The sequence below is a fragment of the Pristiophorus japonicus genome, chromosome 14 (assembly GCF_044704955.1).
Source record: "Pristiophorus japonicus isolate sPriJap1 chromosome 14, sPriJap1.hap1, whole genome shotgun sequence".
Lineage (NCBI taxonomy): Eukaryota > Metazoa > Chordata > Chondrichthyes > Pristiophoridae > Pristiophorus > Pristiophorus japonicus.
Window position 1 is genome coordinate 150,826,502 of NC_091990.1, and position 22,690 is coordinate 150,849,191.

Genomic DNA, 22,690 nt, shown 5'->3' on the forward strand with positions numbered 1-22,690 from the left:
AGGAGTTAGATGTAGTCCTTACTACTAGGGGGATCAAGGGGTATGGCGAGAAAACAGGAATGGGGTACTGAAGTTGCATGTTCAGCCATGAACTCATTGAATGGCGGTGCAGGCTCGAAGGGCCGAATGGCCTACTCCTGCACCTATTTTCTATGTTTCTATGTTTCTAAAGGATACAGCCTCACCACCTGCGTCATGATGCCCCTAACCCGGACGGAAGCTGACCGGGAATACAACATGTCGCACATTGCAACGCGCAGCATAATAGAGAGGACCACTGGCATCTTGAAGCAGTGTTTCCGATGCCTGGACCATTCCAGACGCTACTTGCAATATTCCCCTGAGATTGTCGGTCAGTTCACTGTTGTGTGCTGCATAACTTAGCCATCATGAGGCAGCAGCAGCTAGTCGTAGAAGACCAACCTGAGGTGAGAGTGGCTGATGAGGAGGAGGAACATATAGATGATGAGGAGGAGGAAGCCATGCAAATACCTGAACCCAGAGCACGACGGCAGAGGAGGGCGGGCCGTCGTGCCATTTTAACGATTTCTCAAACATTGCGCCAGCAGCTCATCTGTGAACACCTTATTGCCTGAAGGCTCAGCAGCAACTATTATAAATGAACCATGTTTACTGTTTCGACCTGGTACCAAGCTTATTCTTTCGAGCATCTTGGATAATGCACACTTGTTGATGGGGGCGTGGGCAGGCGGTAATGTGGAAGCTTTACTTGGGCCTCTTCAGAGGCTGGTCTTGGGATTGGAGTGGGAGTGGCAGTTGGTTCTGTCAATGGCCGTGGAGTCTAGGAAGCAGCTAACTCCGATATTCCCTCCCTCGTGCCCTATCAGTGTCTCAACTACCTGCAACATTCCCTCCCTTAGGTACCCGGACAGTGTTCCATTTCTCATGAATGTTGTTACTTCTCCCGCAATTCCCGATACCTCATCACCCACCCCATTGATGGTATCCAGGAGTGATCATGTAAGGTCACTGCTCTTCTCACTCATTGCCATCATCTGAACCACATCTGTTCGACCCTCAGGAGAGCACTGTTGAGCTCTCCTTCCCCTCCTCACCCTGAGTGTGGCTCGCTGGACCCCACTGGAATCCCCAGACTCGGACGGTGAGAAATCATGGAATGTCCCAACAATTGTACCACTCAGGAAAGGGGCTGGTACCTCAATGGGTAGCCCCATGCACCTCCTCCAGAGTGAGTACAAGAGTAGGGGCTTCATCCTCCTCCCCCCCCCCCCGCCCCCCTCCCCATGCTCTTGGTCTGGGAGATGGGATTGGAAGATGTTCTCTTCAGGTTCTTCCGCATCTGAATCATCATCTGCATCGGCTTCAACCTCGTCAAGGTTGGCCTCCAGTTCTGCAAAATATAACAGAACAGACAAATGGTTCGCAGCAGAGGAGGGGGCAGGGTGGCATAAGAAGACTCACACAGCGCAGGCAGCAGGCTCATTTGAAAGACCACGATGAATTATAGCATCAACCGAAGTGTAGCTGAAGGAGACATACCCATGAACCGGATCATGGCTAGCCCGCGCAGTACTTTTTTTAGCAAAGCCAGACTCTGGAATTTGCAGGATTCCTTTGAGTGTGGGCCCAGCTTGTGCAGTATAATTCTGCTGCTTCTGATGGCCCACAGCACCTCATGGATGCCCAGCCTTTAGCTGCTAGATCTGTTCGGAATCTATCCCATTTAGCATGGTGATAGTGCCACATAACACGATGGAGCTGTCCTCAGCGTGAAGAAGGGACTTCGTCTCCATAAGGACTGTGTGGCTACCAATGCTGTCATGGACAGATGCATCAGCGACAGGTAGATTAATGAGGACGAGGTCAAGTAGGTTTTTCCCTCGTGTTGGTTCTCTCACTGCCTGCCACAGGCCCAGTCTGGCAACTATGTCCTTCAGGATTCGGTCAGTAATGGTGCTGCCGAGCCTTTCTTGGTATGAGACATTGAAGTCCCCACCCAGAGTACATTCTGTGCCCTTTCTGCCCTCAGTGCTTCTTCCAAGTGATGTTCAACATGGAGGAGTACTGATTCATCAGCTAAGGAATGGCGGAAGATGGTAATCAGCAGGTTTCCTTGCCCATGCTTGACCTGAAGTCATGGGGTCTGGAGCCAATGTTGAGGACTCCCAGGGCCGCTCCCTCCTGACTGTATACCACTGTGTCCCCATCCACCCCGTCCCTCCCCTCTGGTGGGTCTGTCCTGCTGGTGGGAGAGGATATATCCAGGGATGGTACTGGAGGAGTCGAAGACATTGGCTGGAAGGTATGATTTTGTGAGTATGACTATGGCTGTTGCTTGACTCATCTATGGGGCAGTTCTCCAAATTTTGGCAAAAGTCCCCAGATGTTAATAAGGAGGACTTTGCAGGGTCGACTGAGCTAAGTGTGCCGTTGTGTCCGAAGCCAATGCTTAGGTCGATGCTGGGTGATATGTCCGTTTTTTATATTATTGTTTTTCGGTTACCATTTAATAAAGCACAAAAGCTAATAAATGAATGTGAATATTTATAGAGCAAAGCAATGCACTGTGACCAATGTATCATTTAAGTTTCCCTTTTGTCCATTTTGCCCATTTTTTTTCCCCATATACCATAGCTTCAATATCAATAATCCACCAGGTACACAATTCCTTTGAGACCTTTCAGCTGGAATCTCCACTGGAACTCCCCACACAGCAATCTTTTAATTGTTTTCTCTTGTAAATTGTCATTCATCCCATGTATTCTTCCCTTACAAACATAGTGAGAGAGAAAATAATGAAAAGAATCTCTTTGTTTTGGCCCATTGTGTCTAACTAATTGTATGTATCCAGGCGGAAAGTTTTAAAGGGGAAAACATCCTTTTTTAAAAAAAATAGTTTTACCCTCACAAAATTGCTGACTGACCCTACAATATATTTTGTATGTGGTTTCCTTCAAGGAATTAATAAAAAAATGTTAAACGACAAGATTAATAATGAGCTTTTAAAAGTAAACAGGTGCCACATTTACATACGATCGAGTGAAGAAAGGCCCTCTCCCAGATATTGTAAGAAGTTCAGGAAGGGAAGAGAATCTGTTGTAACTTTACACCTTTTCATTATAAAATCTTGAAAGTCGACTGCAGGGTGTTATTTTTCCATGCTGCCGGCTACAAAGATAATTCTGATGTGTAGCTGCTGCAGAGTGATTAAGTATGTATGACTGCTTTTTATATATTAAGACAGATTATATCTTAACAAAATTAGGTTTAGTTAGAAATTCACTTGAAAGAAGAGACACATTTAAAAACAATTGTGAGTACACTATGAGAACAAATCAATTATGAATGGTGTGTGTGTACCAGGAATAATCTGCAATACAATATCCTCCATTCACCCACTCTTCAAGCAGCCAAGAATGTATTGTGTTTTATTTTAGTTTTGATGTATTTGTGAATACATTAAATAGAAAATATTTTTTTTTGTTGGTTTGAAGTAGTAGTTATTTAGCCATAATTTAAACATTTTGTGATTTGAAATTATCTTTCACAAAGCTGTCCACAATTAATAAGTTCTTCTTTGTGCCACTATTCTCATTCATCGGTGTTGTATTACATGTCTTCACACTTCAGTTATTTAAGTAAAGTGGGACCCCCCATTCTTGGCTTATTTCATAAAACATGTGCTTTCACATGTTCCTGAAATCCAGGTTGGCCATGATGTGTACCTATTCAGAAATTGCACATGGTGAAAATGAACAATGACTGCTTTTAATAATGCTGTAAGAAACCTTATTTAGCAAGTGGTTTACTTAAATGTGTCCACATTTAGAATGGAAAGCGTGTGTGTAAACCTGTCACTTTGCAATTACACCCTCCCAGCAGTGTTACAGCTCAGTTTCGTATCTCACAGCTCCTCAGCCTGAAATACATCTGCATCCTATGTTGCAATTTTTCCCCACTGTGTAACCCTGTTTCAACTAAAGACTACACTTGATTTTGACTCCCCACAAGCAACACCATGCAAGACGGATAACAACATCAACAACAACTTTCATTTATATAGTGCCTTTAATATAGAAAAACATTCCATGGTGCTTCACAGAGGCATTGGTAGATAAAAATGGACACCAAGCCAAGAAGGAGATATTAAAAGGGGTGACCAAAATATTTTTATTAAAGAGGTGGGTTTTAAGTAGGGTCTTTAAGTAGCAGAGGGGTGGAGAGGTACAGGAGTTTAGGGAGGGAATTCCGGAGTGTGGGGCCTTGATGTCTGATGGCACAATTGCCAGTGGTGAGGCAAAGGGAGCCAGAGTCAGCGGAATGGAGAGTTTGTGGCGAGGCGTGGGTGGGTGGTGATGCGGTGGAAGTTGTAGAGCTGGAGAGGGTTTCACAAATAGGGAAGGGCGAGGGAATTAAGCATGAAGATAAGAATCTTACATCGAAGGCTTTGGGAGATCAGGGACCAATGTTGATCAGCAAGGGTAGGAGTGATGTGAGCAGAACCTATTGTAGGCAAGGATATGGGCAATAGAATTTTGAATTAGCTGGAGTTTTAGAAGGGTTGAGGATGGGGAGCTGGCCAGGAGAGCATCGGAATATATCAGTCAGGAGGAGACAAAGGCATGGATGAAGGTTTCAACAGGAAATGTGCTGGAAATGAGCAGTTTTTGTGATGGAGATGATTTGTAGTAAGAAGCTCGGCTCTGGGCCGAATCGAACACAGTGATTGCAAACAGTCTGGTTCAACTGGAGACAAAGGTTGAGGAATAGGATGGAATTGGTGGTGAGGGCACAAAGTTTGTGGCAGGGGCCAAAGACAAAAGCTTCGGTTTTCCCAGTGTTTAACTGGAAGGATTTGCTGCTCATTCAGGACAGGATATTGGACAAGCCCTCCCAACAATACAGATGCAGTGAAGAGGTTGAGAGAAATGATTAGAATGGTGGAGCTTGGTTTTGGCTACGGATGATGTTGCCAAGGGGCAGCATGTAGATCAGGATTAGGAGAGGGCCATGGACAGGGCCTTTTAGAACTCCAGAGGTAACAGTGGAGGCAGAAGAGAAGGGATTTGGCTTTATAGGGAGAGGAGGGGGAAACAGCACAGACATAAGAACATAAGAAATAGGAGTAGGCCACCTGGCCCCTCGAGCCTGCTACGCCATTTAATAAGATCATGGCTGATCTGATCATGGACTCAGCTGCACTTCCCTGCCTGCACCCCATAACCCTTAATTCCCTTATCGCTCAAAAATGTGTCTATCTCCACCTTAACTATATTCAATGACCCAGCCTCCACAGCACTCTGGGACAGATAATTCTATAGATTTACAATCCTCTGAGAGAAGAAATTCCTCCTCATCTCAGTTTTAAATGGGCGGCCCCTTATTCTAAGACTATGTCCCTTAGTTTTAGTTTCCCCAATGATTGAAACTATCCTCTCTGCATCCACCTTGTCCAGCCCCCTTGTTATCTTTTATGTTTCGATAAGATCACCTCTCATTCTTCTGAACTTCAATGAGTATAGTTCCAACCTACTCAACCTATCTTCATAAGTCAACACCCTCATCTCTGGAATCAACCTAGTGAACCTTCTCTGAACAGCCTCCAATGCAAGTATATCTATCCTTAAATACAGAGACCAAAACTGTACGCAGTACTCCAGGTGTGGCCTCACCAATACCTTTTCAGTTGTAGCAGGACTTCTCTGCTTTTATACTCTATCCCCCTTGCAATAAAGGCTAACATTCCATTTGCCTTCCTGATTTATTTGCTGTACCTGCATACTCACTTTTTGTGTTTCATGCACAAGGACTCCCAGGTCCCTCTGTACTGCAGCACTTTGCAATTTTTCTCCATTTAAATTATAATTTGCTTTTCTATTTTATCTACCAAAGCAGATAACCTCACATTTTCCCACATTATACTCCATCTGCCAAATGTTTGCCCACTCACTTAGCTTGTCTATATCCCTTTGCAGATTTTTTGTGTCCTCGTCACAATTTGCTTTCCCACCTATCTTTGTATCATTAGCCAACTTGGCTACACTACACTCAGTCCCTTCATCCAAGTCATTAATATAGATTGTAAATAGTTGAGGCCCCAGCACCGATCCCTGTGTCACCCCACTGGTTACTGTTTGCCAACCGGAAAATGACCCATTTATCCAGACTCTCTTTTCTGTTAGTTAGGTAATAATGTATTACCCCAACCCCATGAACTTTTATCTTGTGCAGTAACCTTTTATGTGCCACCATATCGAATGTCTTCTGGAAATCCAAATACACCACATCCACTGGTTCCCTGTTATCCACCCTACTTGTTACACCCTCAAAGAACTCCAGCAAATTTGTCAAACATGATTTCCCTTTAATAAAACCATGTTGCCTCTGCTTAATTGAATTATGCTTTTCCAATTGTCCCCCTACTGCTTCCTTAATAATGGACTCCAGCATTTTCCCAACGACAGATGTTAACTGGTCTATAGTTTCCTATTTTTTGTCTGCCTCCTTTTTTAAATAGGGGCGTTACATTTGCAGTTTTCCAATCCGCTGGGACCGCCCCAGAATCCAGGGAATTTTGGTAGATCACAACCAACGTATTCCCTATCTCCGCAGCCACTTCTTTTAAGACCCTAGAATGTAAGCCATCAGATCCAGGGGACTTGTCCGCCTTTAGTCCCATTATTTTACCGAGTACTACTTCTTTAGTGATAGTGATTATATTAAGTTCCTCCCTCCCTTGATTATCCACTATTGGGAAGTTTTTAGTGTCCTCTACCATGAATACAAAATATTTGTTCAACGTCTCTGCCATTTCCCTGTTCTCCATTATTAATTCCCCAGTCTCATCCTCTAGGGGACCAACATTTACTTCAGCCACTCTTTTCCTTTTTATGTACCTGTAGAAACTCTTACTATCTGTGTTTATATTCCATGCTAGTTTACTTTCATAATCTATCTTCCCTCTCTATCAGTTTTTTAGTTCTTTGCTGGCTTTTAAAAGTTTCCCAATCCTTTATCCTCCCACTTGTCTTGGCCACATTGTATGCCCTTGTTTTCAATTTTGATACCATCCCTTATTTCCTTAGTTATCTACGGATGGTTATTCCTTCTCTTGCAGTCTTTCCTTCTCATTGGGATATATTTTTGTTGCGAGTTATGAAATATCTCCTTAAATGTCTGCCACTGCTTATCAACCGTCCCATGCTTTAATTTATTTTCCCAGTTCATATTAGCCAACTCTGCCTTTGTAGTTTCCTTTATTTAAGCTTAGAACACTGGTTTGAGATCCAACTTTCTCACCCTACAACTGAATTTGAAATTCAACCATGTTATGGTCACTCATTCCTTGAGGATCCTTTACTAGGAGATCATTTATTAATCAGACAGCTGAACAATGTTTTTAATCTTAGTGTCTAAAAAGTCCATGAGCTTCTTGCACTTGTTAAAGGTGAGAGGTTTAAAGAGATGATTGATAGTGGTGAAAAGAAGCTAGGTTATCTTTACTGTCCAGGATAATCCTGGAGTAATGGGTGGTTTTGGTAGAGGAGAGTGAGAACCAATAGCACTTGATGTGATCCAGCCAGATCGGATGCTGGATAGCTAAACCAGTGTGTGCCGTATGCACACCTTGGACTTGAGGGAACCAAAGTGGGAGCCAGAATGACCGACTCAGATGGAAGAAAGTAAAGGTTTTGCTGGGTACAAGAGCATCAGACATGGACAGGATGGAGTGGTTGAGCAGATTGATGGCCACAAAAGTATTGTGACAAATGGAGGGCTAAAGGCTAGGCAAAGAGGATTTAGAAAGTGCAGTTGGCAGTGATGTGACGAGAGTTTTTGCAAGGACGGACATAGAAGGAAGTGGGGTTGTGAGGAGGATGCGAGTGATGAGGAATACAGGAAGAGGTCAGAAATGGCCTTGTCTGTGATACAGACCTTGAGAGATATCATGGTTGAGGTGGTGGCTGTGAATATGGATAGGAAAGTTTGTATGGAGGAAGAGGTTTACAGAGGATGGGACGTCAGTTAATTCAGAGTTGAGAAGGCAAGGGGAGCTTAGATACAAATTCACTGTTGATGATGAGTCACAGAGCAGATGCTGTGGGTGGAAGGGAGGTGGAACTTGTGTATTTGATTTCTAAAATTCACCACTCTTAAGCACTAAATTCCTTTGTGTGATTGTAATGAATAAATATTGTGTAAGGGTTTTCATAAACTAAGATTACCTTCCTTTGAAAAGAAAGGAGATGTATTTAATAGAATTCTCCTGTGACATGTAAAGCTATTTAAAAGAAGCTGTTTGATTGGAATTGTGTAGGTGGAGAAATTGCCCTCCTAACTATCGTCTATGAACAATTCTAAAATATTACTTGCAGTTATTTGTATTAAGAGGTGCTTTGTGACTTCCGATTGTATGTAGACACATTTCAGTTGAATTAACTGTTTTATTCAATTAAATACGTGTAGACATTTCTGATGAAAAAATTTTTATGCCTCTATGAAGCATTTTCTATTTTAAAGGTGTTTTATAAATGCAAGTTTTTGTTAAGATAGATACTAATCAATCTGGACAGTTTACAGATAACTGATTGCCAGTCTAAATTCATTCTGTGAAAGAGGTAGTTAATCTCATTCTAGAACAGTATGGGGCTGAAATTGCCCACCGTCTGAAAGGATGTCGCACCCACTGCTCTTGGGAGCCGAAATTGCCCCTTTCTATAAGGCCCACGGACTAGCCGCCAAGACTCTGCGAAGAGGCCGCCATTTTATAAATTGCCCTTCCTCCGTTTGGAGCGGTGTATGAGCTCTACCCGTTTTCCCACGCATCATGCACGCGCCGACCCCTTACCAACCGGCGTGACCCCTTCCCAAAATCTCCCCTTTTAAAAATTTCCCTGCGGGCGTGGCGTCGGTGCTAATGACTGCTTTTGCGGCACCCCACTAGTCACTGATTGCCAACCGGAAAATGGCCCATTTATCCCAACTCTCTGTTTTCTGTTAGTTAGCCAATCCTCTATCCATGCTAATATATTACCCCCAACCTTGTGAACTTTTATCTTGTGCAGTAACCTTTTATGTGGCACCTTATCAAATGCCTTCTGGAAATCCAAATACACTACATCCACTGGTTCCCCCTTATCCACCCTGCCCGTTACATCCTCAAAGAACTCCAGCAAATTTGTCAAACTTGATTTCCCTTTTATAAATCCATGCTGACTCTGCTTGATTGAATTATGCTTTTCCAAATGTCCCGCTACTGCTTCCTTAATTACGGACTCCAACATTTTCCCAACGACAGATGTTCGGCTAACTGGTCTATAGTTTCCTGCTTTTTGTCTGCCACCGTTTTTAAATAAGGGCGTTACATTTGCGATTTAAGATGTCAAAAATGTGTGACGATCATTCATGCCAAATAAGGTGCAACACTAAGCCTACCGATACCAACCTGTGTCACATTTACAATGTAAGTAATTCGAGTGCATTAATAAAACTATTACTTACTCTGACGACACTGCAATAGTCATTCCACCTTTTCCGACACTGTACATGCTCCCTCCTGATACAGTCGACAGAGGAAACCTCCTTAGCCACACTTTTCCACAGACGTTTCACACCGGCTGGGGGGAGTTTTGCATGACCTTTCTTCGAAATCTCCTCCCATCTGTTTTCTACAGCAGTAATGAGGTCCTCATTTGCGTCAGGAGTGAATTTCCTGGCCCTCTTCCTGTCGAAATCACGCAGCATTTTTAATTTCTGGTCAACTCTGCTGTCTTCGATCCTGCTGTTTAAATCAACTTTCAAAAATGGCTGATTCAGCCCTGGGTGCACTTCGCATGCGCAGGCGCACCCTGACACGTGACCTGGATCGCAGGAAAAAAATCGGCTGAAAAAAAAATCGGGCAAAAAAAACTTTAACTTCGGTAGTTTCAATTTGGGCGCACAAATATTGTTGTGCCACGCCGTTTTTTACCGCTATCACCATTGTTATTTACCGTTTGGTAAATTTTGCGAGCTTATTTTATAGCGCTATTTTGGCGATTTAAAACAAAGACGGTAACTGTGATTAGCGGCCAAAAAACGGTGCTAGTACTAATTGGTGAATTTCTAACCCTGGATGTAATTTTACCAGCCAATTGGATATCAGTTTCTCTTACACTCAACATAGTATGTTATTGTGTTATGTTCCACCTAGCAGCTCATGTAATATCTAATCTAACCCAGCCAGGTATCACAGCAAGTCTGAGTGACAGCAAGTACTAGAGTTCAAATATTTTCCTGCTCAAACATTGATTTACGATAATCCAATTATCTGACTATTACATATTCAATATTAGGTACTAAGTTATAAGGTCAGAGAGAGAATCCGACAATTGGAAATCATTAGGGTTTCACTTTCCTGATTTATACGTGCCATCTAAACTTCAAAATGGAAGTACTGTCCTATTATATTTTATTTTCCATAGTATAGCCATCCTCAAAAGAGGTACTGCTCAGGCTAGTCCTCTCTGGGGAAATATGTCAATTTTGCATTTTGCAGTTAGAAATGGAAATTAATTTGAAAGAAAAGAAAGACTTGGATTTATAAAGCGCCTTTCACGACCATCGGACATCTCAAAGAGCTTTACAGCCAATGTACTTTTAGAGTGTAGTCACTGTTGTAATTTAACAAATAAGAAGTAAAGAACTTGCACATATATAGCACTGTTCATATTCTCACAATGTCCCAAAGTACTTCACGTACAATAAATTACTTTTGGAGTGTAGTCACTCTTGTGTTGCGGCAGCCAAGTTACACACACAAAGGTCTCACAAACAGCAGTAGAGCAAACAGACAGGTAAGGCTTTCCCTTAATATCACATCCAAAAGATGGCACCTCTGACAATGTAATGCTCCCTCGGTAGTGCACTGAAGTGGCAGCCTAGATTATGTGCTCAAGTGTTGGTGTGGGTCTTGATCTTCTGATTGAGTAACAGCAGTGCTATCAATTGAGCTAAATTGGTACTTTCAACAAATTAATGTTTCATTAAAACATTAATACAAAAACAAAATAGAGCGGATGCTGGAATCTGGAATAAAAACAGAAAATGCCACCCAGCTAAGTGTCATCTGCAAACTTGGAGATATTACATTAAATTCCTTCATCTAAATCATTGATGTATATTGTCAATAGCTGGGGTCCCAGCACTGAACCCTGCGGCACCCCACTGGTCACTGCCTGCCATTCTGAAAAGGACCCATTTATTTCGACTCTCTGCTTCCTGTCTGCCAACCACTTTTCTATCCACGTCAGTACATTACCCCCAATACCATGTGCTTTCATTTTGCACACTAATCCCTTGTGTGGGACCTTATCAAAAGCCTTTTGAAAGTCCAAATACACCACATCCAATGGTTCTCCCTTGTCCACTCTTGTAGTTACATCCTCAAAAAATTCTAGAAAATTTGTCAAGCATGATTTCCCTTTCATAAATCAATGCTGACATGGACCGATCCTGTCACTGCTTTCCAAATGCGCTGCTATTTCATCTTTAATAGATTCCAACATTTTCCCCACCACCGATGTCAGGCTAACCGGTCTATAATTACCCATTTTCTCTCCCTCCTTTTTTAAAAACTGGTGTTACATTAGCTACCCTCCAGTCCATAGGAACTGATCCAGAGTCAATAGAATGTTGGAAAATGATGACCAATGCATCCACTATTTCTAGGGCCACTTTCTTAAGTACTCTGGGATGCAGCCTATCAGGCCCTGGGGATTTATCGGCCTTCAATCCCATCAATTTCCCGAACACAATTTCCTGACAAATAGGATTTCCTTCAGTTCCTCCTTTTCACTAGACCCTCGAACCCCTAGTATTTCCGGAAGGTTATTTGTGTCTTCCTTAGTGAAGACAGATCCAAAGTATTTGTTCAATTGGTCTGCCATTTCTTTGTTCCCCATTATAAATTCACCTGATTCTGACTGCAAAGGACCTACGTTGGTCTTCACTAATCTTTTATTCTTCACATATCTATAGAAGCTTTTGCAGTCAGTTTTTATGTTCCCTCAAGCTTCCTCTCATACTCTATTTTCCCCCTCCGAATTAGGCCCTTTGTCCTCCTCTGCTGAATTCTAAATTTCTCCCAGTCCTCAGGTTTGCTGCTTTTTCTGGCCAATTTATATGCCTCTTCCTTGGATTTAACACTGTCCCTAACTTCTCTTGTTAGCCACGGTTGAGCCACCTTCCCCGTTTTATTTTTAACTCCAGACAGGGATGTGCAATTGTTGAAGTTCATCCATGTGATCTTTAAATGTCTGCCATTGCCTATCTACTGTCAACCCTTTAAGTATCATTTGCCAGTCTATGCTAGCCAATGCACGTCTCATACCATCGAAGTTACCTTTCCTTAAGTTCAGGATCCTAGTCTCTGAATTAACACTGTCACTCTCCATCTTAATAAAGAATTCTACCATATTATGGTCACTCTTCCACAGGGGGCCTCGCACAACAAGATTGCTAATTAGTCCTCTCTCATTACACAACACCCAGTCTAGCATGGCCAGCTCTCTAGTTGGTTCCTCAACACATTGGTCTAAAAAGCCATCCCTAATACACTCCAGGTAATCCTTCTCCACCGCATTGCTACCAGTTTGGTTAGCCCAATCTATATGCAGATTAAAGTCGCCCATGATAACTGCTGTACCTTTATTGCACGCATCCCTAATTTCTTGTTTGATGCCGTCCCCAAACTCACTATACTGTTTGGTGGTTTGTACACAATTCCCATTAGCGTTTTCTGCCCTTTGGTATTCCGCAGCTCTACCCATACAGATTCCACATCATCCAAGCTAATGTCCTTTTTTACTATTGCGTTAATTTCCTCTTTAACCAGCAACGCTACCCCACCTCCTTTTCCTTTCTGTCTATCCTTCCTGAATGTTGAATACCCTTGGATGTTGAGTTCCCAGCCTTGGTCACCCTGGAGCCATGTCTCCGTAATCCCAATTATATCATAATCGTTAATAGCTGCCTGTGCAGTTAATTCATCCACCTTATTGTGAATACTCCTCGCATTGAGGCACAGAGCCTTCAGGCTTGTCTTTTTAATACTCTTTGTCCCTTTAGAATTTTGCTGTAATGTGGTCCTTTTTGATTTTTGCCTTGGGTTTCTCTGCCCTCCACTTTTATTATTCTCCTTTCTATCTTTTGCTTCTGCCTCCATTTTATTTCCCTCTGTCTCCCTGCATGGGTTCTCAGCCCCCTGCCATATTAGTTTAAACCCTCCCCAAATGCACTCGCAAACACTCCCCCTAGGACATTGGTTCCGGTCCTGCCCAGGTGCAGATTGTCCAGTTTGTACTGGTCCCACTTCCCCCAGAACCGGTTCCAATGTCCCAGGAATTTGAATCCCTCCCTCTTGCACCACTCCTCAAGCCACGTATTCATCTTAGGTATCCTGCTATTTCTATTCTGACTAGCACGTGGCACTGGTAGCAATCCTGAGATTACTACCTTTTGAGGTCCTACTTTTTAATTTAACTCCTAGCTCCCTAAATTCAGCTTGTAGGACCTCATCCCGCTTTTTACCTATATCGTTGGTACCTATATGTACCACGACAACTGGCTGTTCACCCTCCCTCTCCAGAATGCCCTGCAGCCGCTCCAATACATCCTTGACCCTTGCACCAGGGAGGCAACATACCATCCTGGTTGTGACCGCAGAAACTCCTATCTATCCCCCTTACAATAGAATCCCCTACCACTACAGCTCTCCCACTCTTTTTCCTGCCCTCCTGTGCAGCAGAGCCACCACGGTGCCATGAACTTGGCTGCTGCTGCCTTCCCTTGGTGAGCCATCTCCCCCAACAATATCCAAAGCGGTATATCTGTTTTGGAGGGAGATGACTGCAGGGGAGTCCTGCACTGCCTTCCTACTCCTGCTCTGCCTGATGGTCACCCTTTCCCTATTTGCCTTTGTAACCTTTACCTGCGGTGTGACCAACTCACTGAACGTGCTATCCGCGACATCCTCAGCATCGCGCATGCTCCAGTGAATCCATCCGCAGCTCCAGTGCCGTCATGCGGTCTAACAGGAGCTGCAGCTGGATACACTTCCTGCAAACATAGTCCTCAGAAAGACTGGAAGCATCCCTGATTTCCCATATGGCACAGGAGGAGCATGGCACGGGTCTGGGCTCTCCTGCCATGACTTAACCCTTAAAATAACTTAATTTGGCAACAATGCCAAAGGGTTCGTATTGACAAGAAAAAAGAAAAACTACTTACCAATCAACCAGCCAATGACTCACCCTCTTGGCTGTGACATCACACTTCGTTTTCTTTTGCTCCCAGGTCGGGAAGTCAGCACTGGTGGGGAAAACAAGACAAAGCAACACCTCCTGCTCCCACTTACCAAATTCTTACCTTTGCACTCTGAGCTCCTGCTGAACTCTGGGGGAAAAAAGGAAGACAGGAGAGATTAGAGAGATAAAAGGGATGATGGGCCAAATTGACAGGAATTAGAAAAACATTAGTCAAGATAGGGTGTGTCAATGGGGGGATAATGACCAGCTGCCATTAGAGACAAGGAGAAAAAAAGAAAGAAAGAAACAGGCTCTAGGGCGGGGGTGGGAAGTCGGGGGGAGAAGGGAGCCAAAGCTGGCCAGTGGTTATGCTTTGAAATTGTTGAACTCGATGTTGAGTCCAGAAGGCTGTATTAGTGTCTAAACGAAAGATGAGGTGATGTTCCTCGAGCTTGCGTTGAGCTTCATTGGAATAGTGTAGGAGACCAAGGATGGAGAGGTCAGAGTGGGAATCGAGTGGAGAATTAAAGTAACAGGCGACCGGAAGCTCCGGGTCACATTTGCGGACTGAACGTAGGTGCTCCGCAAAGCGGTCACCCAATCTGCTCTTGGTCTCTTCAATGTAGAGGAATCACATCGTGAGCAGCAAATATAGTATACTAAATTGAAAGAAGTACAAGTAAATCGCTGTTTCATCTGGAAGGAGTATTTGAGGCCCTGGATAGTGGGAAGGGGAGGGGGTGCTGGGGATGACTGTGGAATGGACCAGGGTGTTGCGGAGGGAGCGGTCCCTTCGGAATGCTGAGGGGGGGGTTGGGGGGAGGGGAAGATGTGATTGATGGTGGGATCACGCTGGAGGTGGCGGAAATGGCGGAGGATGATCCGTTTAATATGGAGGCTGGTGTGGTGAAAGGTGAAGACAAGGGGAACCCTGTCATGATTCTGAGAGGGAGAGGAAGGGGTGAGAACAGAGGTGCGGGAAATAGAACAGACACGGTCGAGGGCCACGTTAACCACAGCGGAGGGGAATCCTCTGTTTAGGAAAAAGGAAGACCTATTAGAGGCACTAGTGTGAAAGGGCATCGTCAGAGCAGATGCGACGGAGAAACTGGAAGAATGGAATCGAGTCTTTACAGGATGCAGAGTGGGAGGAAATGTAGTCCAGGTAGCTGTGGAATCATGGATACTGCTCGAAAGCCTATCCCCAGAACTGGAGCCGGAGAAGTCAAGGAAGGGAAGGGAAGGGAAGAATCGGAGAAGGACCATGTGCAGGTGAGGGAAGAGTGGAAATTGGATGCAAAGCGAATGAAATTGTCAAGTTCAGGGCGAGAGAAGGAAACGGCACTGATACAGTCATCAATGTACTGGAAAAAGAGGTGAGGAAGGGGAACCGAGTAGGATTGGAACAAAGAATGTTCCACATATCCCACAAAAAGGCAGGCATAGCTAGGACCCATGTGGGTTCTCATTGCAACACCTTTAATTTGGAGGAAGTGAGTGCAGTTAAAGGAGAAGTTGTTGAATGTGAGAACAAGTTCAGCCAGGCGGAGGAGGGTGGTGCTGGATGGGGACTGATTGGGCCTTTGCTCAACTAAGAAGCAGAGCGTCCTCAGGCCATCCTGGTGGGGGATGGAAGTGTAGGGGAATTGGATGTCCATGGTGAAAAGGAGACGGTTGGGGCCAGGAAACTGGAAACTGTTAAAGCGACAGAGGGCGTCGGATGAGTCTCGGATGTAAGTGGGAAAAAAATGGACAAGGGGAGAAAAAAAAGAGTCGAGATAGGAAGAAATAAGTTCTGTGGGGCAAAAACAGGCTGAAATGATGGGTCTGCCAGGACGTTCCTGTTTGTGGATCTTGGGAAGGAGATAAAAGCGGGCTGTGCAGGATTGGGGAACTATGAGATTGGTGGCTGTGTAAGGAAGATTTCCAGAGGAGATGAGGTCAGTGACGGTCTGGGAAATTATGGCTTGATGTTCAATAGTGGGGTCATGGTCCAGGGGGAGGTAGGAGGAGGTGTCAGAGACACAACTAGAATACAACAAAACTGAGGGAATAAGCATAGCTGTTGATATTTTTAGTATTTTGTTGTCTTTGATAATTCAATTTTTCTGGTAATTTGACTGACCATAGTGTGAAATGAAATTAGTAACTTTTAACTTAATTGAGATAGAAGTCTTGAGTTTAAAGGGCTCGCTCAAAACAAAATCCATGGGATGATGGCATTTACGCCAGAGTATCAAAACAGAAAGGTGTTAATTGGCATGATCAGGGAGGTCCTGGTAGATTGGAAACAAATGCCCATTTTTAGAAAGGTGATAAAAATCAACCCAGGCAACATCAAGCTCATTAGTCTTGCATCAATACTGTAATACTGTTGTGTGATACCATAGTATAACTGTCTGTAAACTGATTTCTGGGGAATATAATTTACAATTAAAAATATTTATATATTTTCAGTGGGATTTCATGTTTGGTTTCCTATCTGTGGGGAAAATAGCACAATCAGACATTGAAAATGTTTCTTTACTCTAATTTTCCATTTTTTTCAGATATTTTTGGATATGACATTTGGAGCTGGAGGTCATACAAAAAACATTCTTTCCGAAGCCTCTGACATCTCGGTGTTTGCCTTAGACAGAGATCCAATAGCATATGGAATTGCTAAACAGATCTCCCAGGCATATCAGTAAGTAAGATGCAGATGGATGTTGTTCCTATTAACATTTTAAGATGTGTGGATTATGGACCACATTTTCTCAGTGATACTAATTGTTGGTAAATTTACAAGGATTTAAAAAAAAATGCAAGAGTGAAACAGTCTTCCAATGAATTGCTTCCTGTTGAGCACTAATGAAACTTTGCGAAGTGATTCGAAGTATTAGTGTTAAGAAATGGAAATTAGGAGAATTGTGATTATTTGAAACACTAGCCAATCTTGTAAGTGTAGTGATTTTGAATCTTAGAATCATAGAAATTTACAGCATGGAAGGAGGTCATTTCAGCCCATCGTGTCCGTGCCGGCCAACAAGAGGCTATCCAGCCTAATCCCACTTTCCAGCTCTAGGTCCGTAGCCCTGTCGGTTACGGCACTTTAAGTGCACATCCAAGTAATTTTTAAATGTGGTGAGGGTTTCTACCTCTACCACCCTTTGGATGAAGAAATTTCTCCTCGAATCCCCTCTAAACCTTCTACCAATTACTTTAAATTTATACCTCCTGGTTGTTGACCCCTCTGCTAGGCTCTTTCTATCCAGTATATCTAGGCCCCTCATAATTTTATGCACCTCAATGAGGTCGCCCCTCAGCCTCCTCTGTTCCAATGAAAACAAACCCAGCCTATCCAATCTGTCCTCATAGCTAAGATTTTCCACTCCCGGCAACATCCTCGTAAATCTCCTCTGTACCCTCTCCAGTTCAATCCTTCCTGTAATGCGGTGACCAGAATTGCATGCAGTATTATAGCTGTGGGCTAACTAGTGTTTTATACAGTTCAAGCATAACCCCCCTGCTCTTGTATTCTATGCCTCGACTAATAAAGGCAAGCATTCTGTATGCCTTCTTATCTACCTGACCTGCTACCTTCAAGAATCTGTGGAACTGCACTCCAATGTCCCTTTGTTCATCTACACTTCTCAATGTCCTACCATTTAATGTGTGTTTCCTTTCCTTGTTAGCCCTCCCCAAATGCATTACCTCACACTTCTCCGGATTAATTACATTCTGCCCACCTGATATCTTCCTGCAGTCTATAGCTTTCATTATCAACCACACAGCCGATTTTAGTATCATCTGCAAACTTCTTAATCAAAGCTCCTATATTCAAGTCTAGATCATTGGTGTATACCACAAAAAGCAAGGGCCCTAGTACTGAGCCCTGCAGAACTCCACTGGAAACAACCTTCCAGTCACAAAAACACCCATCAACCATTACTCTCTCTTTCCTGCCTTTGAGCCAATTTTGGATCCAACTTGCCACTTTGCCCTGGATCCCATGGGCTTTTACTTTCGTGATCAGCCTGCCATGTGGGACCTTATCAAAAGCCTTGCTGAAATCCATATACACTACATCAAATGCGCTACCCTCATCCAACCCTCCTGGTTTCCTCCTGAAAAAATTCAATCAATTGAGTCAGACACGACCTTCCCTTAACAAATCCATGCTGACTGCCCTTGATTAATCCGTGTCTTTCTAAATGAAGATTTATCCTGTCCTTCAGAAATTTTTACAATTGTTGAAGTTCATCCATGTGATCTTTAAATGTTTGCCATTGCCTATCCACCGTCAACCCTTTAAGTGTCATTTACCAGTCTATTCTAGCCAATTCACATCTCATACCATCCAAGTTACCTTTCCTTAAGTTCAGGACCCTAGTCTCTGAATTAACTGTGTCACTCTCCATCTTAATAACGAATTCTATCATATTATGGTCACTCTTCCTCAAGGGGCCTTGCACAACAAGATTACTAATTAGTCCTTTCTCATTACACATCACCCAGTCGAGGATGGCCAGCCCTCTAGTTGGTTCCTCGACATATTGATCCAGAAAACCATCCCTAATACACTCCAGGAAATCCTCCTCCACTGCATTGCTACCAGTTTGGTTAGCCCAATCTATATGTCGATTAAAGTCGCCCACGATAACTGCTGTACCTTTATTGCGCGCATCCCTAATTTCTTGTTTGATGCTGTCCCCAACCTCACTACTACTGTTTGGTGGTCTGTACACAACTCCCGCTAGCGTTTTCTGCCCTTTGGTATTCCGCAGCTCCACCCATACAGATTCCACATCATCCAAACTAATGTCCTTCCTTACTATTGCGTTAATTTCCTCTTTAACTAGCAATGCTACCCCACCTCCTTTTCCTTTCTGTCTATCCTTTCTGAATGTTGAATACCCCTGGATGTTGAGTTCCCAGCCTTGGTCACCCTGGAGCCATGTCTCCGTGATGCCAATTATATCATATTCATCAATTGCTGCCTGTGCAGTTAATTCGTCCACCTTATTACAACTACTCCTCGCACTGAGGCATAGAGCCTTCAGGCTTGTCTTTTTTAACACACTTTGCACCTTTAGAATTTTGCTGTAATTCTGCCCTCCTGAGCATCCCTGATTGTAATCGCTCAACCATTGGTGGCCGTGTCTTCTGTTGCCTAGGCCCCAAGCTCTGGAAGTCCCTGCCTAAACTTCTGCACTTCTCCACCTCTCTTTCCTCCTTCAAGACACTCCTTAAAACATACCTTTTTAACCACGCTTTTGGTCACGTACACTAATTTCTACTTATGCGGATCATGTCAAGTTTTTATTTTATAATACTCCTGTGAAGCACCTTGAGACATTTCACTACGTTAAAGGCGCTATATAAATACAAGTTGTTAGTTTGTTTGTATTCGGCAATGGTGGTTGAGGGAGGCAGGTTAGTCAAGACATCATGAAAACCCCCTGATCTTTAAATGGTGGCTTGGGATACACTTGAACCTGTGAAATGAGCAGATACACCTGACTTTAAAGTCATATTTACGTATGGAACCTCCAACGGCATTGAAAGTGTGAATACAGATTATGTAAATTACAATAATGTTTAAAGGGTTACAGAATCTGGGTAGAATTTATTTTCAGAAGTTGCCATATATTCTTGCTTTAACTGAAGAAAATCTGTATTCAATGAAAGTTTTTAAAAACTATTATTTTCTTGACCGTTGCCTTGATATTTTTTTAATCTATGATGTTATTCTACTTGAACAACTTAATTGACTGAACTCATGAAAATTATCATCTCCTCCGCACCTGCAAACTTGAACGGATGCTCTCAATTTATTGGATTTTTTGACGTACTTATCTCCCATGATAAACTTCCAGAAGTACAACAGGCTACCTATTTGTGCATTGAGCCAATGATTTACAGTGTTCCATATCAGTTCTTGCGTCAGCTTTTTATTTCTAAATAATTTACTAACAGGTCACTGGAGAGTTTGAAATTGATTATTGCATTAGCTCTAATGCTCATGAAGTGCAAGTGACACTGATAATCAGAGATCAGAAATTCAGTAATTGGACTTCCAGTTTAGGAACTGGGTTATCTTTTTGGAAGGTAGAGCTGCAAAACGTTATGCTACTTTTTGGGATTAGGAAAGAAACATTTTAAGAAGGGTTTTTTTTAGGGGTGAGGGCTAGAGAATATCTTGGAAATTTGAAATACGATCCAGAGAGAATGAAGGAATGGAGTCTGTCTATTGATGCAAAATTGCATTTAAAACATGATTACTTTACAAAAATCAAAAATTGTGAATAGCAATATGATTGAGAAATGTGTTGACTATTCAACTTGGTAGTTACTTTTATAGTTGCGCCTAGCCATAAACTATGGTATTCTTTACATTCTAGTGATATCTTTTTTATTGAATTGTTTGAGTTGAATACTGCTTCACATGGCTACAAACAATAATAAAGCAACCTCCAGGCTTGTAGTGCTCTCCAGTAAGCTTCAACACATTTTTATTTCATTAATTTAAAAACAATATTATAAGTAACAATGAAATGTGAAGATTAGAATTGTGATGGAGACTCTCACTTGATTCTTTACTCATGGATGAATCTATTTTTTCCTACTGTTATGCACCGTGGTTTTTTTATTTTAATTTTTAGCAATCAGCACCTGTCCACATTGTCATAGCAGCGAAAATATCTGGCAACAATCACTTTAAACTTTATTTTTCCAGCAGGTATATGTAACTGAAAATTTGGCTTGGTTTACTTACCCTGGCTTTCTGTAGATATCAGAAAAGTAACACTGCAGTTCAGTGTATGTAGAAATAACTTTAGAATTCGTAAGATCACAAAACAATTATGGATGTGGAAGGCCATTTGGCCGATCTTAGTCCATCCCTCCATAATGACACTACTGCTCCAATTGCAGCAGACAATTGTTTCTTAAATGATTCAAAGGTTTGCAACTCCATTACTCTATCCGGGAGTCCATTCCATGTATTGAAGAACAATTCCTGATATCAGTCCTAAATTTGCTGTATGAAAAGCCCAAATTTCTTCAGTCTTTTCTCATAACTGGGCTTCTAAATTCCTCTCTCAATCTAGGAAGCACAGGTGAAGATTTGAATTGTTTTCAATACTGCATTAATAAGGCTAACTGGTAAATCCAGCTTCTTCTGGTGTGGAAGACATAGAAACATAGAAAATAGGTGCAGGAGTAGGCCATTCGGCCCTTCTAGCCTGCACCGCCATTCAATGAATTCATGGCTGAACATGCAACTTCAGTACCCCATTCCTGCTTTCTCGCCATACCCCTTGATCCCCCTAGTAGTAAGGACTTCATCTAACTCCTTTTTGAATATATTTAGTGAATTGGCCTCAACAACTTTCTGTGGTAGAGAATTCCACAGGTTCACCACTCTCTGGGTGAAGAAGTTTCTCCTCATCTCGGTCCTAAATGGCTTACCCATTATCCTTAGACTGTGACCCCTGGTTCTGGACTTCCCCAACATTGGGAACATTCTTCCTGCATCTAAACTGAACCCATCAGAATTTTAAACGTTTCTATGAGGTCCCCTCTCATTCTTCTGAACTCCAGTGAATACAAGCCCAGTTGATCCAGTCTTTCTTGATAGGTCAGTCCCGCCATCCCGGGAATCAGTCTGGTGAACCTTCACTGCACTCCTTCAATAGCAAGAATGTCCTTCCTCAAGTTAGGAGACAAAAACTGTGCACAATACTCCAGGTGTGGCCTCACCAAGGCCCTGTACAACTGTAGCAACACCTCCCTGCCCCTGTACTCAAATCCCCTCGCTATGAAGGCCAACATGCCATTTGCTTTCTTAACCGCCTGCTGTACCTGCATGCCAACCTTCAATGACTGATGTACCATGACACCCAGGTCTCATTGCACCTCCCCTTTTCTTAATCTGACACCATTCAGATAATAGTCTGTCTCTCTGTTTTTACCACCAAAGTGGATAACCTCACATTTATCCACATTATACTTCATCTGCCATGCATTTGCCCACTTACCTAACCTATCCAAGTCACTCTGCAGCCTCATAGCATCATCCTCGTAGCTCACACTGCCACCCAACTTAGTTTCATCCTCAAATTTGGAGATACTACATTTAATCCCCTCGTCTAAATCATTAATGCACAATGTAAACAGCTGGGGCCCCAGCACAGAACCTTGCAGTACCCCACAAGTCACTGCCTGCCATTCTGAAAAGTACCCATTTACTCCTACTCTTTGCTTCCTGTCTAACAACCATTTCTCAATCCATGTCAGCACACTACCCCTAATCCCATGTGCTTTAACTTTGCACATTAATCTCTTGTGTGGGACCTTGTCGAAAGCCTTCTGAAAGTCCAAATATACCACATCAACTGGTTCTCCCTTGTCCACTCGACTGGAAACATCCTCAAAAAATT

General features: G+C 42.9%; 1 protein-coding gene across 1 annotated transcript in view; it reads left to right on the forward strand.

Annotated features, from left to right (window-relative positions):
• mettl15 (methyltransferase 15, mitochondrial 12S rRNA N4-cytidine) overlaps positions 1-22,690 on the forward strand; it is a 155,245-nt gene that overhangs the window by 69,932 nt on the left and 62,623 nt on the right. The window contains exon 2 of the mRNA XM_070898639.1: positions 16,817-16,953. Coding sequence (XP_070754740.1) covers positions 16,817-16,953 — 137 coding nt within the window. The remainder of the gene's footprint in view (positions 1-16,816; positions 16,954-22,690) is intronic.